The 19,478-nt window shown below is 35.3% G+C and overlaps 3 protein-coding genes across 8 annotated transcripts; all 3 read right to left on the bottom strand.

Moving 5' to 3' along the window:
- Positions 1 to 489: 489 nt before the first annotated feature.
- Positions 490 to 4,775, bottom strand: LOC126703618 (shewanella-like protein phosphatase 2). Of its 3 annotated transcripts, none has more exons than XM_050402641.1 (2): positions 3,330 to 4,775; positions 490 to 510 (listed from the first exon to the last, which is right to left on the bottom strand). In XM_050402641.1, exon 1 carries the CDS (start codon positions 4,562 to 4,564, stop codon positions 3,338 to 3,340), a length of 1,227 nt encoding a protein of 408 aa, XP_050258598.1. In that variant the 5' UTR covers positions 4,565 to 4,775; the 3' UTR covers positions 490 to 510; positions 3,330 to 3,337. The 3 variants fall into 3 exon arrangements, with proteins under 3 accessions (XP_050258598.1, XP_050258597.1, XP_050258599.1); XM_050402640.1 differs by lacking the exon at positions 490 to 510 and adding an exon at positions 1,567 to 1,711; XM_050402642.1 differs by lacking the exon at positions 490 to 510 and adding an exon at positions 1,629 to 1,703.
- Positions 1,567 to 13,005, bottom strand: LOC126703615 (shewanella-like protein phosphatase 2). 4 transcript variants are annotated; one of them, XR_007648141.1, is made up of 3 exons: positions 11,525 to 13,001; positions 10,269 to 10,487; positions 9,987 to 10,166 (listed from the first exon to the last, which is right to left on the bottom strand). XR_007648141.1 is itself a non-coding variant. In XM_050402637.1 (2 exons), the coding sequence occupies exon 1, from the start codon at positions 12,967 to 12,969 to the stop codon at positions 11,533 to 11,535; it is 1,437 nt and encodes a 478-aa protein (XP_050258594.1). In that variant the 5' UTR covers positions 12,970 to 13,005; the 3' UTR covers positions 1,567 to 1,711; positions 11,525 to 11,532. The 4 variants fall into 4 exon arrangements, 2 of the variants coding, with proteins under 2 accessions (XP_050258594.1, XP_050258595.1); XR_007648142.1 differs by having other exon boundaries at positions 10,304 to 10,487; XM_050402637.1 differs by lacking the exons at positions 9,987 to 10,166; positions 10,269 to 10,487 and adding an exon at positions 1,567 to 1,711 and having other exon boundaries at positions 11,525 to 13,005.
- Positions 13,006 to 14,974: 1,969 nt separating this feature from the next.
- On the bottom strand, positions 14,975 to 19,478 carry LOC126703616 (26S proteasome regulatory subunit 7-like). Its single transcript, XM_050402639.1, has 10 exons — positions 19,275 to 19,478; positions 18,612 to 18,693; positions 17,543 to 17,631; positions 17,381 to 17,458; positions 16,883 to 16,944; positions 16,427 to 16,577; positions 16,003 to 16,221; positions 15,719 to 15,900; positions 15,385 to 15,560; positions 14,975 to 15,296 (listed from the first exon to the last, which is right to left on the bottom strand). Exons 1-10 carry the CDS (start codon positions 19,356 to 19,358, stop codon positions 15,139 to 15,141), a joined length of 1,281 nt encoding a protein of 426 aa, XP_050258596.1. The 5' UTR covers positions 19,359 to 19,478; the 3' UTR covers positions 14,975 to 15,138.

Raw genomic sequence — 19,478 nt, 5'->3', positions numbered from 1 at the left:
GCTACGCAACCTTAGTCATACATACACAGCTCTTTTAGAAACCAAGTTTTGCTCGTATCCAAACTTTGGACACATCTCATTCAATACAAAAAGATACTAGATCTCAGTTAAATCCAGAATAAAGCACACGAGAGAGATATAGAGTGATAAACTGAGTGTGTGTTGAGAATAAGAAACTGATCTCTGGCTATGCGATCTGCTCTGCACTCTGGCTTTCTATCCACAACTGGTAGAGTAAGAGAGAGTGAGAGAGCTGGGGTGGGTGCATGGAGAAGAAGAAAGACTCTGGCTCCTGCACTCGCAATCTGTTATGCACTCTGGTAATCAATATCTATTTCTTGATTTATGCTCACAACTTGAATCTCATGACCTCCAGTAAAAGAAAAGGAAAAGGGAAAAAAGAGGGGGAGGGGGGGGGGGGGGGGGGGAACTCTCACTGAAATTATATCCCCACCCGCAGATGAACCAACAGGAAAATGAAATAGATAGATATATTGCTGAGTACCTCCCCTACAGTCAAACCAAAAGCAAAGAACAATATATTTAGAATGCCATCCCTAAATCAAGAAATAAAATATAACAGGGTCATCATAGCAGCCATTCCTTATGATGCCAGATGCTTTGCAAGATAATATGCTATGCTCATAAATGACAGAGACAAATCAATGCACCAATAAGTGGTAGAGCTCATATTTTGGAGTAAAAAGGACAAGCTAAAGGAGCACATGACTGCATGGACCAAGGTCAAGAGTCATGGCCCCGCATTTTTATAATTTAGCAAAATGTATGAACATTGATAAGGTAGAATGCTAAGTCTGAATTTGCATGGGTAACCTGATCCTGTGATAAAGAAACTATAGAAAGACAAATTTATATTATCAAATAATCAGAATGCTAGAGTTCTAATTTGTTAATATAACCAACAAAGATCAACTGACAAGTAGAAAAACAGCATGACTCATCCTGGTGCCAGAGAAGGCAAATGAGTTAAAAAGACATGAGACATTGCCTGTAGTTTATAATTTAAGGAAATGTATGAATATATTTAAAACCAACAATTGCAAAACTGAATTAATCATGTAACTAATACAATCTCTTGATTTAAGATTTTTATTTTTTTATAATTACAAATATGTTAACATGAGCATGCTTTGCTCCTTGGCAGGCTAGACTTCTTTGTATAAATATTCAAAATGCTTGATTGATCTTTGAATAAAAAGTTATATTTTAATTCTCAAATGCATAGAATGCTACCACAATCTTTTCTTAATCTAATAGCCCACAAACAAGTTCCAATTCTATAGCCCACAAAATGAAGTTCCAATGATCAATTCCTACACGGAAAAGAATATATATGTTCAGAGGGTTCCTCATAAACATTATTTATAGAAGTTCAGATTACCCAAACTCATTAAGCCTTCACTTCCAATGAAAGGTTTTGGTCCTTGTTCCAAAAACCCTTCCTTCTTCTCAGTATGCAAAACCAACTTGTTCTGATACAACTGGATTGATGTCAAAATCCTAAACTGGATTGATGTCAAAACCAACTGGATTCATGTCCAACTAATCACACAAACCTCCGGCAACCCATTACTGCACCCTTTCAACATCCCCACATCAATCCATAAGCACTTGTTCGACACCAAACAAGCGCAATTCAAAACAGCTTGTCCAAGAACCATTCTCCTGTACAGTTGCGGAACCTGAATAACTGTGCAGCAAGTATGATTGATCAAACCATTCAGAATCAGCAAAAAAAAGGCCAATAATTATTCACTTCACTCTCAAAATATCCATCCATGGGAAAATTAGATTATTAAAGCTCTCAATGTCGCCCAACATATAAAATGAAAAATGAAAGCAAAATGATGTATAGATTTGATTGATGAATATAAAATAAGTAATCTCCATCACTGGCAAACTCTTCAGAATCAACAACTAAAAGGCCAGTATCTGTGCTTTTGGATTAGAGAATCAGATAGCATTCACTGTAACCCAACTTGGTGGATAACAGAAAATAGGTAGACAACATTGTTTAATAAAAAAAGGAGGACAACTGCACCATGAAAAACTAGTTTGATATTAAAATTTTGATAGTTAAGGGAGGGGAGATTTGAATCCTAGACGTCTTTGTTGAAGTACGAGGCTTTTGGCAAAAATTTGTTTGATATTGAATATATTACTTTGATTAAAAAATCAAAGTTACCCCCAATACCATGCTTTATTTTTTATTAAACTAACAAGAACCAGTATACATGATACACAAACTGATCCATAACTTTTCTTTGATAATTCTTACAAGAGGGGAGGGGGGATTTGAACCATGGTTCTTCTTATAAAGGAGACCCGTCAATACTGCTACGCTATATGACTCTTGGCAAACTAATCCAAAGCCTTGGTATAGGGTGAATTAAATACATTCCATTTTGAATACACTACAATGTTTACTGTTAATAAGGGCTAAGAGTGAAATTGCAACCATACTTTTAACAAGAATAAACAAATACAATAGAATAGCAGAATAACAAATTGCTGAAGCAATCCCATGAGTCAAATCAAAAGCAGAAAACAATATATTTAGATTTTTTTGTTGTTGTTTGAATAAAAATATATTTGAAATGCAATCATTAAATCAATAAATAAAATAGGCAAATATCAGGGTCATCACAGCAGCTATTCCTGATGATGCCATGCTTTACTTTAAAGCCAATATACTACGCTCAAAAATAATAGAGACAAATTGACACACTATAGAGCTCATATTTTGGTGTTAACAGGACAAGCCAAAGGAGTATATGGACTAAGCTAATGAGACATTGACAAGCAGATAAAAGCTTAACAGAATGTATGAGCAGACCAAATTCATGAAGCTAACCTAGAAACACGCATTTAAATTATCAAAATGTGGTATGGCTGATATCATGGTTCCACGAGGAGAAGGTAAAAGAGTTTTAAGTCATGAGACATTTCCAAGTGGTTTATAATTCTACTAAAATGGCAAAACTGGATACGTGAAACTAATAACAATTTATTGATATAAGCATTTTTTTAGTAACTACAATTTATTAAAACCAGAAACTACAGAAACAGGAATCCAAATCTTCAAATAATCACAATGCTGGAGCAACCTTTGAATAGAAAGTTGTATAACTTGTATTCAAATGCAGGGAATCCACAGCTATCTTTATTCTACATCTAATTTTCCTACAACAACAATTGCTTATGAAAAAAACAATTGCACAATTCTATTCTCCACAAAATGAAGTTCCAATGATCAATTCCAACATGAAAAATGACACGTATACATATATGTTGAAAGTTTAGATTACCCAAACTCCTAAGCCTTCACTTCCACTTGCTTCGGTCCTTGTTCTGGAATCAATAACCCAAGCCCTCTCTTCCTCTCTCTATGCAAATACTTATCCCGATACAATGGGTTCGAGGTCAAAACTTTTAACCCTGAATTCTCACTAATCTCCAAAACCTCCGGGAACCCATCACCACACCCTTTCGACATCCCCACATCAATCCTTATCGCCCGATTTTCACAAGCCTCACTAATCCCATTCTCCTGAATTGTATGCCCCATTATCATCCTCCTCGCCCCCGGAATCGTGCTAAGCAGCAATTCAAGAGCCGAACAATCACATTTCTTCTTCGAATCATCCGAAAAATCCCTCATCCACACCACTGCATCCGCATACCTCAAAAATTTCTTCACCGTGTAATTTTCCCCCAATCCATTGAGCCAATCCCTCACATCTTCATTGATTTTCTCCAATCCATAGTACACGTGTTCCGGCTTAAGGCCGCCGTGCACGAAAACCGAATCGCCGACGACTAAAACCGTCGCGTTTTTCGACAAAAACCGCGCCGAAATCGGACCGTTAGGCTGTAAAGCAGCGATTCTCGCTCTGAAACCTTGAACCACAGCTTCATTATCGTTATCGATTTCAGGAAAAGATGAAGGAATGCCTTTGAATATGTTCTTAGGGTTTTCCAAACCCTCGCAAAGACATTTCATGACTTGGCCAACACGGTACCACTCCGCCCAAACCCTAAACTCTTCACAACCCGATTCCGACATGTACCGGAAGTCTCTTTCCACGTTCAAGGTCTCGTGGTTACCGTTCATGGTGATGACTTCGCCGCCGGCTTTCACCGCTTGCCGTCGAAGTCTCTCGAGAAAATAGAGTATTTTAATCTCATCGCCGCCGCGATCGAGTACGTCGCCGACCTGAACCACGGTCGTTGACCCGCCGGTCCAGTCGCCGGAGTCGTTTATCAGCTCAGCGAGTCGTAACGCTTGCTTCGACTTCTCCAAATCGCCGTGGAGATCACCGATCGCGACGAGTCGACCCGGCGGAGAAGGATACCGAGTTTTGAACTTTCCAGGGGTATTTTCGTCATTTCGGTGACTTACAGGGGTATTAGAGTGAGGGGTGTTTTGGTAATTTGGTAGGAAGAGGCCGCCACTGACAGAGAAATCGACGAACGTGTCGACGAAAGAGGAAAGAAGATTTGGGACTTGTAGACACGTTGAGCTTGTTGTGGGTTTTTCCATTGTGAGATTTTTTTGTAGTTTAGGTGTTTGTGTTTTTGTCTGTGAGAGATTTGGGTGCGAGTGAGACTATGGAGACGAAAGAGTAGGGACGGGAGAGATTGAATGCGAAGCTTTGCGATGATATAACAAACAGGGGTTTCGATGATGTGGAGAAGGCGTGCTACACGATTGTCAATAATATAGACTGTACCATACTTCTCCAAGTCAACATGAGATTGTGGTCTTTATTGTCAAAGCTGGATGCTAATAAAGATCTCTTATTTAATCGTTACTGTATTCACAACGGTGAATATAATTCTATTCTATTCTATTCTACCATTTCAAAAAATTATTTTATCAATTATATTATATTATTTTATAATATTTATAATATCTCAATTTTTATTTTATAATATAACACATTAAAATTATATATTTACACAATAAAATTATATATTTCAAAACATAAATAAAAGTCAACATGAAGAGAGAGACCAAGATTGAGACGTGAGAGAGAGTAGGAGGAGAGAGGATTGAATAAAAAAATTATTACTTCTTTTTACAATTGTACTACAGTACCATCAAGCAAGACTTGATGTTGACTTGATTTTTGCTTTGAATTGTAAATTCCTCAACATATACTATTTACCTTGGGCCACTGCGGATGCTCTTAGCGGCTTTATCAACCCACTCAGTTTTTTTAAATAAAAAAACTTAGGTTTGTTATGTGATCATAAGAAATTTTACTAGTTTTTATTTATTTATTTATTTGAAATTCTAAGGTTAGGGCAAAGGTAGAAACTTTACCTGTAGAATTAATATGAACTCACTGAAGCTAGACCGCTTAACAATTCAAACTTGATATCAAACTTGAATAATTTATACTACTATTTTAAGAACTTTCTCTTTTTGAGATCCTCATTTTTTTTTTTAATGTCATTACACCCCTATGTTTAAGTAGAAACAAAATTAAATAACAATCTAGTAAAAATACAACTTTAACTCCTACTAAAACATTGTCTAAAAAATAGGGTCATTTTCCTGTTGATTTTTAAATTGCTTTATTTACTTATAAATTATATTTTCAAAATAAAAATTATATAAAGTAGCCTAATCATAGGCACTTCGCGTGTACGATAAGGCTCTTTTTTATTTATTTAATTTTTTCCAAGAAGTTATAATTGGTTTTTGCATATGTCTTTTTTTTTTTTTTTTTTTTTTTTTTTTTTTTTTTTTTTATGGAAGTCTTTTTCTTTTTTGGAAGGATTTTTTTTTTTTTTTTTAATTTTTATGGAAGTCTTATTTGTTAGGAGCTTAGAGCATTCTCATTAGGTGTGCCAAATGCCAAATATTTGGCATTTGGCACACCAAACACCAAAAACAGACCCTCATAAGGTGTGTCAAATGTCAAAAAATTTGACACACCACTACAGTACCGTCTCAAATATGAGACGGTATAGACATCAATGCTATAATTTCTTTTGTTTATTTTATTTACTTTTCTCTCTCCTCTCAACACATATCTCTCTCTCTGTCTGCAACACAGCTCTCTCTCTCTCTCCTCTCTGGTCTCCATCTCTGTGTTGCTCCCTATTTCTTTCTCACTTTCATTTTTTTATCTCTCACTCTCTTCCTCTCTCCTCTCAGTATTATCGCCGGAGATCTGACCTGATTCATATTGACGAGGCCGAGATCGAGCGAAAACTTTGATTTGCTCTCACTAATCCGTAGAAAATGGCTTCTGAGGACGTGAAGACAAGTGAAACCTAGAGCTACTGATCTCTCCCCTCTCCACAGCTCACCCTCTCTCTCTCTCTCTCTCTCTCTCTCTCTCTCTCTCTCTCTCTCTCTCTCTCTCTCTCTCTCTCTCTCTCTCTTGGTGGTTGTGGCAATGTTTCTAATGGTGGTTGGTTGTTTTGATTGATGGTGGTTGGCTGATTTTGGTTGAAGGTGGTGGGTTGATCGGGTTGTGGGTGTGAGATTTAGGATGGTCTCAAATCGGGTTGTGGGTTATGGGTGTGAGATCGGGTTATGGGTGTGAGATTTGTGACTATGGATGGGTCTCACAGTGCCGTCGCCGATATTGGTTGTGGTGGTTGATGTTGTGCTTTGTGTGTGTGTGTGTGTGGGGGGGGGGGGGGGCAGATGGTGGTCGGTGGTTGATTTTGTGGGGGTGGTCGATGGTTGTGGGCTGTGGCGGTTGATCTATGGATGTGGGTAGTGGAGGATTTTGTGTGTGTATATATATATATATATATATTTGTAAAAGTTTTTTTTAAACTTTTTTAATGTGTTGGATATATTATTTTAATGTATAGAATTGAAGAATAGAAGATGTGATAAATGGGAAATTGTAAAATGATGTGGTAAAATAATAAAGTAAGTTTTTGGTGTGTCAAAATGGCACATTTTATAAGAGAGCTTATGAGAATGCTCAGATAGGTACTGTGGGCAATTTTTATTTATATAGAACGTGGGATAGCGGGAACGAAAATGGGAAGGTTTTTTCTTTTTCTTTTTTTTGTGAATTTATAGTTTTGACCTTATTTCTTATATTTAAGAATAAGGATTAGTTAATTAAATTAGGGGTATTTTTTAAAGTAAAAAAAAGATAGTAATTAACTTTTTGAATCCTTTTAATATATAGAAATAAAATAAAAACACAAGGTCTTTTTTTTTGCTACAAAATAAATGTGTAATATATGTTCATTTTTTGAGAAAACAAAAAACAAAACAACCTCATTACACGCGCGAAGCATGTGTGACAAGGCTAGTTTCAATTAAATATATAGATCAGTCCTCAATTTAAGTTGAAGGATTTACACACCATTCTTTTTTATAGAAGGATTTACACAACAAATTTTACCTTTTTTTTTAACAGTAAAATGTTATTTTCTTCAAATCCCAAGGAGAAGTGTTTTTTTCCTTCAAGATTGTGGTGAAATGTAATTCTCTCAAATTTCGAAAGAAATAAATGTAATTACCCATAGTTAAAACTAGGGAAAAATTGAGTTTAGTGCATTAGGATGTGACCATATGATAAGTGTTTGACACTGGTCAAAATTCCAACAAACCCAAACCAATTCCATTAAATATTTTAGGTAAATTTTACCTACTTTCCTGACCAAGGTAAAGGAAAATTAAACTCTTTACACATGCTTTTCAATGAAGGACACTATCCAAAATAATTGATATTCTAATTTCTAACTCTTAAAAATAATGACAATCTATCCCTTTTTTGAATTATTTTGAGGTAGAACGTAAATTATTCGGGTCATTAGTGTGTATTTAGGATTAAATTATAAGCTTGCTTTCAGTTTTTTTTTTTTTTTTTTTTTTTTTACTATTTGCAAGTCTACCGATAAAGGAGTTTTTTTTATGAGTCCCACTATTATGTTCTTGTTAAAAGAAGTAAATACAATTAACTAAATGAAAGCCTCAAGCTATGGTTTTTCTCAAAATGAGAAGTACTATTTTATTATTGTGGACCTCACTTTTTTTTTTTTTTTTTTCTATAATACTTTCAACAAAAAATCAATCAACTTATTTTATTTATATTTTAATTTTCATATATAGCACTTTCAACAAAAGCTAGATAAATTGTTCTCAAAACACTAATTAGTATGAGAAAGGAAGTAGATGTGAATTATTTTGGTCATTTGGAATGAAGCGTCATTTCTTGAAAATTGGAAAATGTTAGTGTTGCTTATCCTAATTTTTTACTTAATTTTTAAGTCAATTAACATTTTTTTAATGTTTTTAATCAAAAACATGCTACGTCCGTAACATTTTCACAATGAATTATAAATGGTGAGTTGTACTAATTATAATTTAAACTCACTACTGAAATTATCTTTTTGCCTACTAGTAATAATTAATAACAACATACAACGTAAGATTTATTGTGCAAGTGTTGAAAAAATATAGTGAACTTGGCATTTTCCTTTTTAACCAAGAGGTTCCAAAATTCAAATCGGCTTCCTCAAACAATGGTTTGAAATATCAATTTTGTTACAACTTTACATCAAATTCAAACCCACCCCCACAAATTGAATAAAGAAAGAAAGCCTTTTTGGTGGAAAAATTGTTGGCAAACCACACTAAGGTAAATTGTAATGAAGCCTCCCTAGTAATGGATTGTCTCTTCTCCAAAAAAATAAAAATAGTAATGAATTGTTAAGCATATGGGAAGAGACGCAATCCGCATGGTGGCAAAATTGTAGTTGCATTTCTCAATTTTGGATAATTCATTACTAAGGAGGCTTCATTACAATTTACCACTACCTTATGGCCTATTTGGATTGAGAGGGAAAGGAGGGAGAGTAGAGTAAAATTGACTGAAAATATGTTAATTTTGGGCCAAATTTACTCTAATCTACTCTACTTCCCCTTTCTCTCCCTTAATCCAACGGACCAGTAGTTAGGTTTAATCTTATCACAATTTAATTCACAAATTTTCACTCTACATTTAACCCCATACAGTTCTTTAAAAAAAAAAAAAAACACCCATACAGTTAGAAGTAAGGTTCCATCCAAATTAGCATATTTAACATATTTAGAGGACAAACTTTCAATAACCTATTGAGTACATAATTGCACAGGTTCCTCATATAATCTATTTGAAAGGGGGCACCACGTACACCTTTAGACTCATGTAAATTAATTTTGAAGCATGGTCAATGTGATTTCCGTATTCAAAGCATTCAAATTTTTGGTTACAAAGATTCCAGAAGTCGCAGCTTAAAGCAAAACATGGTTTGATACACTTTCACAGCTTCATAAGGAGAAACCCACCTAAGTAAACTGGTTCCAAGCTATGCAGCCAAATGATAAATGAAATAATCCTAGCAGAACCTTATGGCTCATAACAGCTTAATCAGTTGTAGGCAAATCTCAAAAAAATAAAAAGTTGTAGGCCATGTACTTTGGTGTTGCACTGAATTTATTTTATCCCTTGAATACCTTGTCCACTGCATCAAGGAAATCTCTCTCTCTGTCACAGCTTTGCTCCGGACTCGAATGGCAAACATGCCAGCTTAAGTTCACACGCTCCTTATTTCAACTCCTGAGAGAGAAACTCATGTCAGAAAACCTATTTCCTAACACACCCTTGGAATAGTGTGAACAAATAACAAACAGCAGTGCCACACAAGACTATCCATTATAAAGGGTTCTTATCACCAGTGCAATTTGGGCAAAGTCGAGCCAAAAGTTCAAATCGTACGTAACAATGCAGGATCAAGTGTGTCAGGCCTAAAAAGGGGGGCAATCAAAATCCCCAAAATAAGCTAGTGTATTCAATTGTTAGAAGTTTACAAATAGGAAAAAAAAAGTGATCACCAGTTCTATTTATAAAGTGAAAAACAAGGTTGTTTAAGAGCCATAAGTGTTTAAATAACATCAAGCAGAAAAATGGTCCTGATAGGTAACCAACTTAACTGACCTATTTGTGGCCTTTAAAACTTTTATGTTTCCTTGAGCATCAAAGCCATCAAGCTAATTTACAATTTTCAACATTGTACGCTGCATCTCATTATCACCACCAATACCATCATCAAAATGTGTACCTCCAATTGCATCCACTTCATCAAAAAATAAAATACGTGTTTTTGGAATGTGCCATCTGCAGCAAATTGCAGTACTAATGAGATGATAAGTGTATAATTAAAACCATATGAATAACAAAGAGGAGTTTTGAAACTACTGAACATGCACAATTAGTAACCTGGAACAGTTCTCGAACCATCTTAGCTCCCATACCAATATATCTCTGCACAAGCTCACTCCCAATAACTTGAATGAAGCAAGCATCAGTTCTGTTAGCCACTGCTTTAGCTAACAGTGTGTTACCCGTCCCTGAAGGACCATAGCAAAGGACACCCTTAGGATGATCAATTCCAAACTTCACAAATTTCTCAGGATGAAGCATGAGCAGCTCAACAACCTAGAAGAACAATCATCGTCAGTAAGGCATACATATATACCAACTGTATCTAGTTCTAATAACTGAATGTGAAGTCACTCATTATGTTTTTTTGTTATTTGGACTGAAAGAAGTCACTCATTATGTTTCACATAATGTACACCAAAGAAAGAAGTATAACAGAATGAAGAATAACATGGAAAAAATAAAATAGAATAATAAATTGCAGAGGCAATCCAGTGAGTCAAACCAAAAGCAAATAACAATATATATTTAGATTTTTTGTAGTTGTGTGAATAAAAATATATTTAGAATGCTGTCATTAAATCAAGAAATAAAATAGGCAAATATCACGGTCCTCACAGCAGCTATTCCTGATGATGCCAAGCTTTACTTTTTTAAGCCAATATGCCATGCAAATAAATATAAGAGACGAATTGACACACCCATAAGCGTTAGAGCTCATATTTTCGTGTTAACAGGACAAGACAAAGAGTATATGGACTACGCTAATGAGACATTGACTAGCAGTACAAAGTTTTACAGAATGTAGAACAATGATGATGCAGAACGTCAAGACCAAATTCATGAAGCTAATCTAGAAACACAGATTTAAATTATCAATATGTGATATGACTCATATCATGGTTCCACAAGGAGAAGGTAAAAGAGTTTTAACTTATAAGTTATGACACATCGCCCAGTGGTTTATAATTCAACTAAAACGGCAAAACTGAGTTCCTGAAAATAATAACAATTTATTGATATAAGCATTTTTTTAGTAAGTACAATTTATTAAAACCAGAAACTACAGAAACATGAATCCAAATTTTCAAATAATCACAATGCTGGAGAAAACTTTGAATAGAAAGTTGTTTAACTTATATTCAAATGCAAGGAATGCCACAACAATCTGTATTCTATATCTAATTTTTCCTACAATAACAATTGCTTATAAGAAAACAATTGCACAATTATATACCCCACAAAATGAAGCTCCAATGATCAATTCCAACATATAAAATAACATGTATGTAGATGTTAAAAGTTTAGATTACCCAAACTCCTAAGCCTTCACTTCCACTTGTTTTGGTCCTTGTTCTGGAATCAACAACCCAAGCCCTTCCTTCCTCTCACTATCCAAATAAGCCTTATACTTATTCTGATACTGTGGGTTTGACGTCAAAATCCTTAACCCCAAATTCTCACTAATCTCCAAAACCTCCGGCAACCCATTACCGCACCCTTTGGACATCCCCACATCAATCCTTATCGCCCGATTTTCACAAGCTCCATTGATCCCATTCTTCTGAATTGTATGTCCCATAATCATCCTCCTCACCCCCGGAATTGTGTTAAGCAACAATTCAAGAGCTGAACAATCACATTTCTTCTTCGAATCATCCGAAAAATCCCTCATCCACACCACCGCATCTTTCTTCCTAGCAAAATGCTTCAGCGTGTAATTTTCCCCCAATCCATTGATCCAGTCTCTCACATCTTCGTTGATTTTCTCCAATCCATAGTACACGTGCTCCGGCTTGAGGCCACCGTGAACGAAAACTGAATCGCCGATGACCAAAACAGTCGCGTTTTTCGATAAAAACCGCGCCGATATCGGACCGGTAGGTCGTAAAGCGGCGATTCTCGCTCTGATTCCTTCTACAAAAGCTTCATCACCATCGTGATTGACTCGGCAAAGTGATTTAGGAATTCCTTCGAATATGTTCTTAGGGTTTTCCAAACCCTCGCAGAGAGTTTTCATTACTTGGCCCACACGGTACCACTCCGCCCAAACCCTAAACTCTTCCAAACCCGATTTCGACACGCACCGGAAATCTCTACACACGTTCATGATCTCGTGGTTTCCGTTCATGGTGATGATTTCTCCGCCGGCTCTCGCCGCTTGCCGGCGAAGCCTCTCGAGGAAGTAAAGTATTTTAATCTCATCGCCGCCGCGATCGAGCACATCCCCGATCTGAACCACGGTGGTTGACCCGCCGGTCCAGTCACCGGAGTCGTTAATCAAATTGGCGAGACGGAGCGCCTCCTTCGACTTCTCCAAGTCGCCGTGGAGATCGCCGATCGCGACGAGTCGACTCGGTGGAGTAGGATACCGAGTTTTGAGGGCATTTTCATAATTTTGGTTATCTACAGGGGCATTAGAGTGAGGGGTGTTTTGGTAATTTGGTAAGAAGAGGCCGCCACTGACGGAGAAATCGACGAAAGTGTCGACGAAAGAGGAGAGAAGCTTTGGGACTTGTTGACACGTTGCTGAGTTTATATTATTGGGTTTTTCTTTTTCCATGAGGAGATTTTTTTGTAGTTTAGGTGTTTGTGTTTTTGTCTGTGAGAGTTTTGTATCGGGATTGGGTTTGCTTGAGAGTGAGACAATGGGGACGAAAGTGTATGGGTCGGAGGGATTGATGAGCTTTTTGATTATAAAACAAAGTGGAGCCTCGAAGACTTGGAAAAGGCGTGCTAGGCGATTATTGTCAATCATAGATTCATAATATTTGGATTGACTAGAGTACTAATACTACAAATGAGTAAACATCTAAATAATAAAAAATTGGGCAAGGATTGTGCTAGGTGATTATTGTCGATCATAGATTCATAATATTTGGATTGACCAGTAATAATACTACGAATGAGTAAACATCTAAATAATAAAAAATTGGGCAAGGATTGTGGGGCATGTGCTTGTATTGAAGTACTAGACCCAAGTTAATTATATTGAAGTGAAAAAATTAGACTCATGATACATGATTTTCAATGAATGACACTATCTTAAATGTTCAAAATAATTACCACCGTCCATCTAGGCGAGTTGGTACTCGGGATCCTAAGTGACCTGTTGCTTAGGAGTTCAATCCCCGCACTTACCTAGCCCAAAAAAAAAAAAAAAGTTCAAAATAATTGAAATTCTAATTTCCAACTCTTAAGTGCTAATTATTTTAGTCATTTAGTATGAGAACGGGAGTGAGATTTGAATTATTTTGACCATGTAGGGTGAACAGTGAACTATCATTTCTTGATATGGAAAGTGTTAGTTTAATTTATCCTAATTTTTACAACCTTTAGCTCCGTTTGGGAGTTCATAAGAGAATGGAATGGAATTGAATAATCATAAGGGAATGGAAAGGAATAGAATGGAATGGAATGTATTTAAGTAAGGGAAATGAATGGAAAAGAATGGAATGGAATGGAATTAAGTAACCTTGATTGGATGTTTTAAAATAAATGAATGGAAAGGAATGAAAATGAATGGAATGTAAGTAATCTTGTTTGGGAGTAACATGGAGGGAATGGAATGGAATCATTTTATGACAATATTACTATTAGACCCTTATTTTTAAATAAGGAATTGAATATATAGGGGTAATTTGGGAGTTTTAATAAAAAAATCATTAAATTTAATTTCATTCCCTCTCATTCCTCCCAATTTCGAAGGGAATGAAAATTTGAGGTTTTAAGGGAAAAAAGAGGAATGAGTGTTCCCTCCTACCCATTCCATTCCCTCCTACTTAAACTCCCAAACAAGGGAATGAACTTTCCATTCCTTCCATTAAAACTCCCAAACAAGGGAATGGAAGAATATTCTAAAATGATTCTTTTCATTCCTTTCCATTCCATTCCATTCCATTCCCTCCTCCCAAACGAGGCCTTAAGTGTGCATTTGGCTCCATCTTAAAAAAGCGAACTTATTTTACCTTTCAACTTATTTTTGCTACTATTCATGGGTCTCACTATACTTTTTGGTATTATTCATGAGTCCACTGTACTATTTCAGCAAAATAACCTGATCCTAAACAGACCCTAAGTCATGTAATATTTCTTAATGTTTTTAATGAAAACCGTTCAGAATTCAAATCCTCTTCCTCCATTTAAAGTTTATATTAAAAAAAAAAAAAAGAAGAAATAATTACTTTAGCTATATTTCATTATCCTCTCCTCTCACATATGATAGCAAGAATAATTATTTAAATATACAATTGTCTAATGTTAGACCTAACCTCCCCCACCCCCCCCCCCCTCCAAAAAAAAAGAAAAAATAAAAGTAAGTTTAAGTTCTTAAAAATGGATTTTAAAACAATTTGACTAAAGAAAGAAAGCACATGTGAAGAGTTGCAATCCGCTTTGGTGGCAAAATTGTTGTTGCATTTCTCAATTTTGGATAATTCATTACTAAGGAGGCTTCATTATAATTTACCTTAGACTCTAGACTGATTTGATCTTATCACAATTTAATTCACAAATTTTCATGGACTACATTTAAGCCCTATACAGTTTGAGCCTTTGAGGTAAGGCTCCATCCAGATTAGCATATTTTACATTTTGAGGACAAGCTTTCAAGCACAACTTTCAATAACCTATTGAATACATAATTGCACCGGTTCCTCGTATAATAATCTCTTTGAAACAGGGCACCATGTACACCTTAGATTCATGGAAAATAATTTTGAAGCATGGTTAGTGATATCCGCATTCAAAGCATTGAGTTATAATGATTCCAGAAGTAACGGCTTAAATTTGTAGTAAAACATGGTTTGATACACTTTCACAACTTCACATGGAGAGAGCTACCTAATAAGTACAATTGTTCCAAGCTATGCAGCCTAATGATGAATGAAATAATCCTAGCAGAACCTTATGGTTCATGACAGCTTAATCAGTTGTAAACCATGTACGTGGGTGTTGCACTGAATTTCTTGTATCCCTTGATGACCTTGTCCACTGCATCAAGGAAATCTTTCTCTGTCACAGATTTCCTCCGTGCTCGGATGGCAAACATGCCAGCTTCTGTGCACACGCTCCTTATTTCAGCTCCTGAGAGAGAAACTCATGTCAGAAAACCAATGTCATAACACACCCTTGGCATAGTGAACAAAGACTATCCATAATAAATGGTTCTTACCAGTGCAATTTGGGCAAAGTCGAGCCAAAAGTTCAAATCTTATATCTCGTTCGCAGTTCATTTTTTGTGCATGGATCTTAAATGTCTGTGTCCTACCATCCACATCTGGAAGGCCAAACTCAACTTTTCGATCTAATCGTCCAGGACGTAACAATGCGGGATCAAGTGTGTCAGGCCTGAAAAAAGGGGCAATCGAAATCCACAACATAAGCTAGTGTATAAAACACCATTTCTATTTCTAAAGTGAAAAACAAGGTTGTTTAAGTGCCATAAGTGTTGTAACAACATCAAGCAGAAAAATGGTCCTGATAGATAAGTAACCAACTTAACCAACCTATTTGTAGCCATTAAAACTTTTATGTTTCCTCGAGCATCGAAGCCATCAAGCTGATTTACAATTTCCAACATTGTACGCTGCACCTCATTATCACCACCAACACCATCATCGAAACGTGTACCTCCAATTGCATCCACTTCATCAAAAAATATAATACACGCCTTTTTTGAACGTGCCATCTGCAGCAAATTGCAGTACTAGTTAGATGATAAGTGTATAATTAAAACCATATGAATAAAAAAGAGAAGTTATGAAACTGCTGAACATGCACAATTAGTAACCTGGAACAGTTCTCGAACCATCTTAGCTCCCATACCAATATATCGCTGAACAAGCTCGCTCCCAATAACTCGAATGAAGCAAGCATCAGTTCTGTTAGCCACTGCTTTAGCTAACAGTGTCTTACCTGTCCCTGGAGGACCATAGCAAAGGCCACCCTTAGGAGGATCAATTCCAAGCTTCACAAATTTCTCAGGATGAAGCATGGGCAGCTCAACAACCTGGAAAAACAATCAAAATCAGTAAGGCATACATACCAACTGTATCTATTTGACTAGTTCTAATATCTGAATGTGAAGTCACTAATTATGTTTTTTTGTTATTGGGACTCAAAGAAATCACTTATTATGTTGCACATAATGTACACCAAAGAAAGAAATATAACAGAATGAAAAATAACATGAAAAAAATCAATGCTATACGCACTTCCCGCATCATTTGAATCTGCTCCTTGCACCCACCAACATCATTATATGTCACATCAGGCTTTTCCTCCACTGTCATCAAGGTCACACTAGGATCAATTTTTGGAGGCAAGGGAATCCGTATACGATGTCCACTACCGCGATCATCAACTCTGCAATGATAGACTGAAGGTCAATCCAAAAATAGAAAGGAGTGCAAGTTCAGTTTCTTTAATACTATCACACGTATACAAGAAACTATCCTAAATGTCTTTCATTGCTACTGTCCAACAGCATATACAAAGTATCATACAAATAAAAATTTAATACAAAAAGGTAATAATTGACCTCCTCTTGGCAACAAACTCCATGCAATTTATGTTGAAAGAATGTATAAATAGGGAATAACCAGAGAAGGTTGCAAAAAAATACAAAATATTTTAGTAAAATCTGAGAAGGTAACAAATAAGAAACTCACCCCACACGCATGCCTTCTTCAATGTCAGTTGGGGAAACTGTGTCACCCAGAGCAACAGCATACTGCAGTCAATAAATTAGAATTATATCAGATCCAATTGTTACATGCATGACTAAAAGAGTTAATAAAAAAAATTAAGATTCAGGCTCAGTATGTTTAAGCTAAAATGCCATGTCCATATAAAATCCCGCCGTCTGTTTGCAGGGCATAAAATATAAGACACTGAAGCAATTCAAAATGCAAATATCATTAGAAAACATAGTTGAACATTTAAGTTTAAAAAGCAAAATGTTTCCCACTTGTTCATATTTCAACAAAAGAAAAGAAAAGGCACTGATAGGGACAATGTAAGCTTAAAAATAACTTGAAAAATATAAAAATAGATGGACAAAACTTGAAAAATGGTGGTATTAGTTTTGGTGGGTGAAGAAAAATTTCATATTTCAAACACCTCCAAAAAAATGTACTACATGAGGTGAAGGCCAAATTGAAGTGTACCTTTCCAGGATAACAAAAATTTATAACATATTTGGCATCTTCAGTGTTTGGACTGATGATCTGTGTGCATCTTGCCACCTAGTTGACAAAGCAAAGAATTCTTCTCAGATTGTTACAAACACTTTATTGCCAAAGAGGACCTTATATAAGCAAAATACACACCTCCAGAGGCTTCTCCTTCAACAATTGCTGATCAGCTACTAGATCCCACTGGCTTGGTGCAGCTAAGCCAGTGTCAGACACCTTAATACCTATAGAATAGTGCAGATCAACATTATGATTTCACATATTCGGATTTTTTTTTGACAGCCAGCCCATGCAGTGAAGACATTGAACAGAAAGAAGCCAAACACAAAAACAAGATACATATAGACCATGCTGTAACACACAAACATGATATCGAAAAAAGAATTTTAGACACACTCTGATAAGTGACAAGAATCCAATGCTATTGGAGAATCATTAATAGGCAATTAAACCAGGAAAAGCAGCAACCAAGTAAATAGATGCTAGAAATTATTAAAAGGAATTGATGATGCACATAAAATAATACACATAAAACTTGGTTATCATACTTCTCTTATTAGTACAAATGAAAGCCATTCATCATACACTTAAGAAAAAGATGGCAGAGTGGACCTAAGAACATATGCAGAGAGAGCAAAACAACAATAGTTTGACAATAGTCAGAGCCGCCTAAATACAATTTGCAGCCTAAGATGAAAACTTACCTTTTTATATTTAAATATCACTTAAATAATAATATTAGTTAATGTTCTATATTAGTGGCACTTCAACACAAGTATTTAAATCTTTTTCTTTAAAAATAATTCATAAATGAGTATTTAATTAGTTCTTGTGATTGGTGACACCCCAATTTGTAAGACCTATGTAATAAAATTTGAAATATCTCTAGCAGTACTCAATTCCTTATGCCTTCTTAATATTGGAGAAAAAATGTTACATATATATTTTTTAAATTAAAAAAGATAATATTAAAAAAAAAAATCATGGCCTAGACCAAGGGCCAGCCCTGACAGTGGTACGACAATATTCCACACCTCTCATATAGTTATTAGAGTGTTATCACATTAAAAATTTTATTTTTTAATAAATAAAAAAAATGTGTACAGCCTCCTTAAAACTATAAATAAATTCTTTACAAGTGAAGAATATCAATAACTTCAAAAAATTTGTTTAATTAATAAGAGAAAAAGGGAGGCATATATACCACACAGATCATTGACGTTCTTAGCCAAGTCCTTAGCTTCTTTCTCTACTTTCTTGATACTTGTATTATACGGACCCAAACCCTGCATAAAGGATTAACATTATTACATATAAAAACAAAATCTCAAGCACATTCACACTCATAGTCATGGTTGAACAAAGTGAAAATCATAAATTCTCAAGCTAGAGTATTAAAATATTGACTAATAATCAAAATACCCAACTGGGTTACAAAGAATAGCCCTCATGTAAGATTACAAAGTACAAAAGTTCAAAATTTTATAGTTTATATCATCATTGAAAGCATGTTAGTTGCAAATTAAATATAAAATAAATAATAAATAATAAATAATAAAAAAAAGGTAAGTAAACCCTGCATAAAGCATTAACATTATAATATATTATATAACTACATAATCCTAACATTCATATTTGAACAAAGTGAAAAAGGAAGTCCTCTAGCCAGAGTATTAAAACATTGATAATTGATTAATAATGAAAAAACCCATCTGGGTTACAAAGAATAGTCCTCCTGTATAAGATTACAGAGTACAAAAGATCAACGTTTTATAGCTTATATATTTATATAATTATCAAACACATGTTAGTTGTGCATAAAACTAGATAAGTAAACCCCGGAGTGAGACATTAGGAGCACACATACATAGGTCTTGAGGATAGCTATGTCATCCTCGTCGAGTGGGATAACCTTTTCTTCTTTGAGAACGTCTTCATGGTCTAGAGCCATTGATTTTCAGAGTGCAGATGATGTGTTTACGTTTTCTTGTGAGTGAAGATTGAAGAAGAAGAAGAAGAAGAGAACTGAAAATTGAGATAACCTCCTCTGCAAGCAAGCTACTGAGCGATA

This window comes from Quercus robur, chromosome 10 (genome assembly GCF_932294415.1).
Source record: "Quercus robur chromosome 10, dhQueRobu3.1, whole genome shotgun sequence".
Classification (NCBI taxonomy): domain Eukaryota; kingdom Viridiplantae; phylum Streptophyta; class Magnoliopsida; order Fagales; family Fagaceae; genus Quercus; species Quercus robur.
The sequence above is the reverse complement of the archived record's forward strand: the minus strand, read 5'-3'. Positions and strand labels throughout refer to the sequence as shown.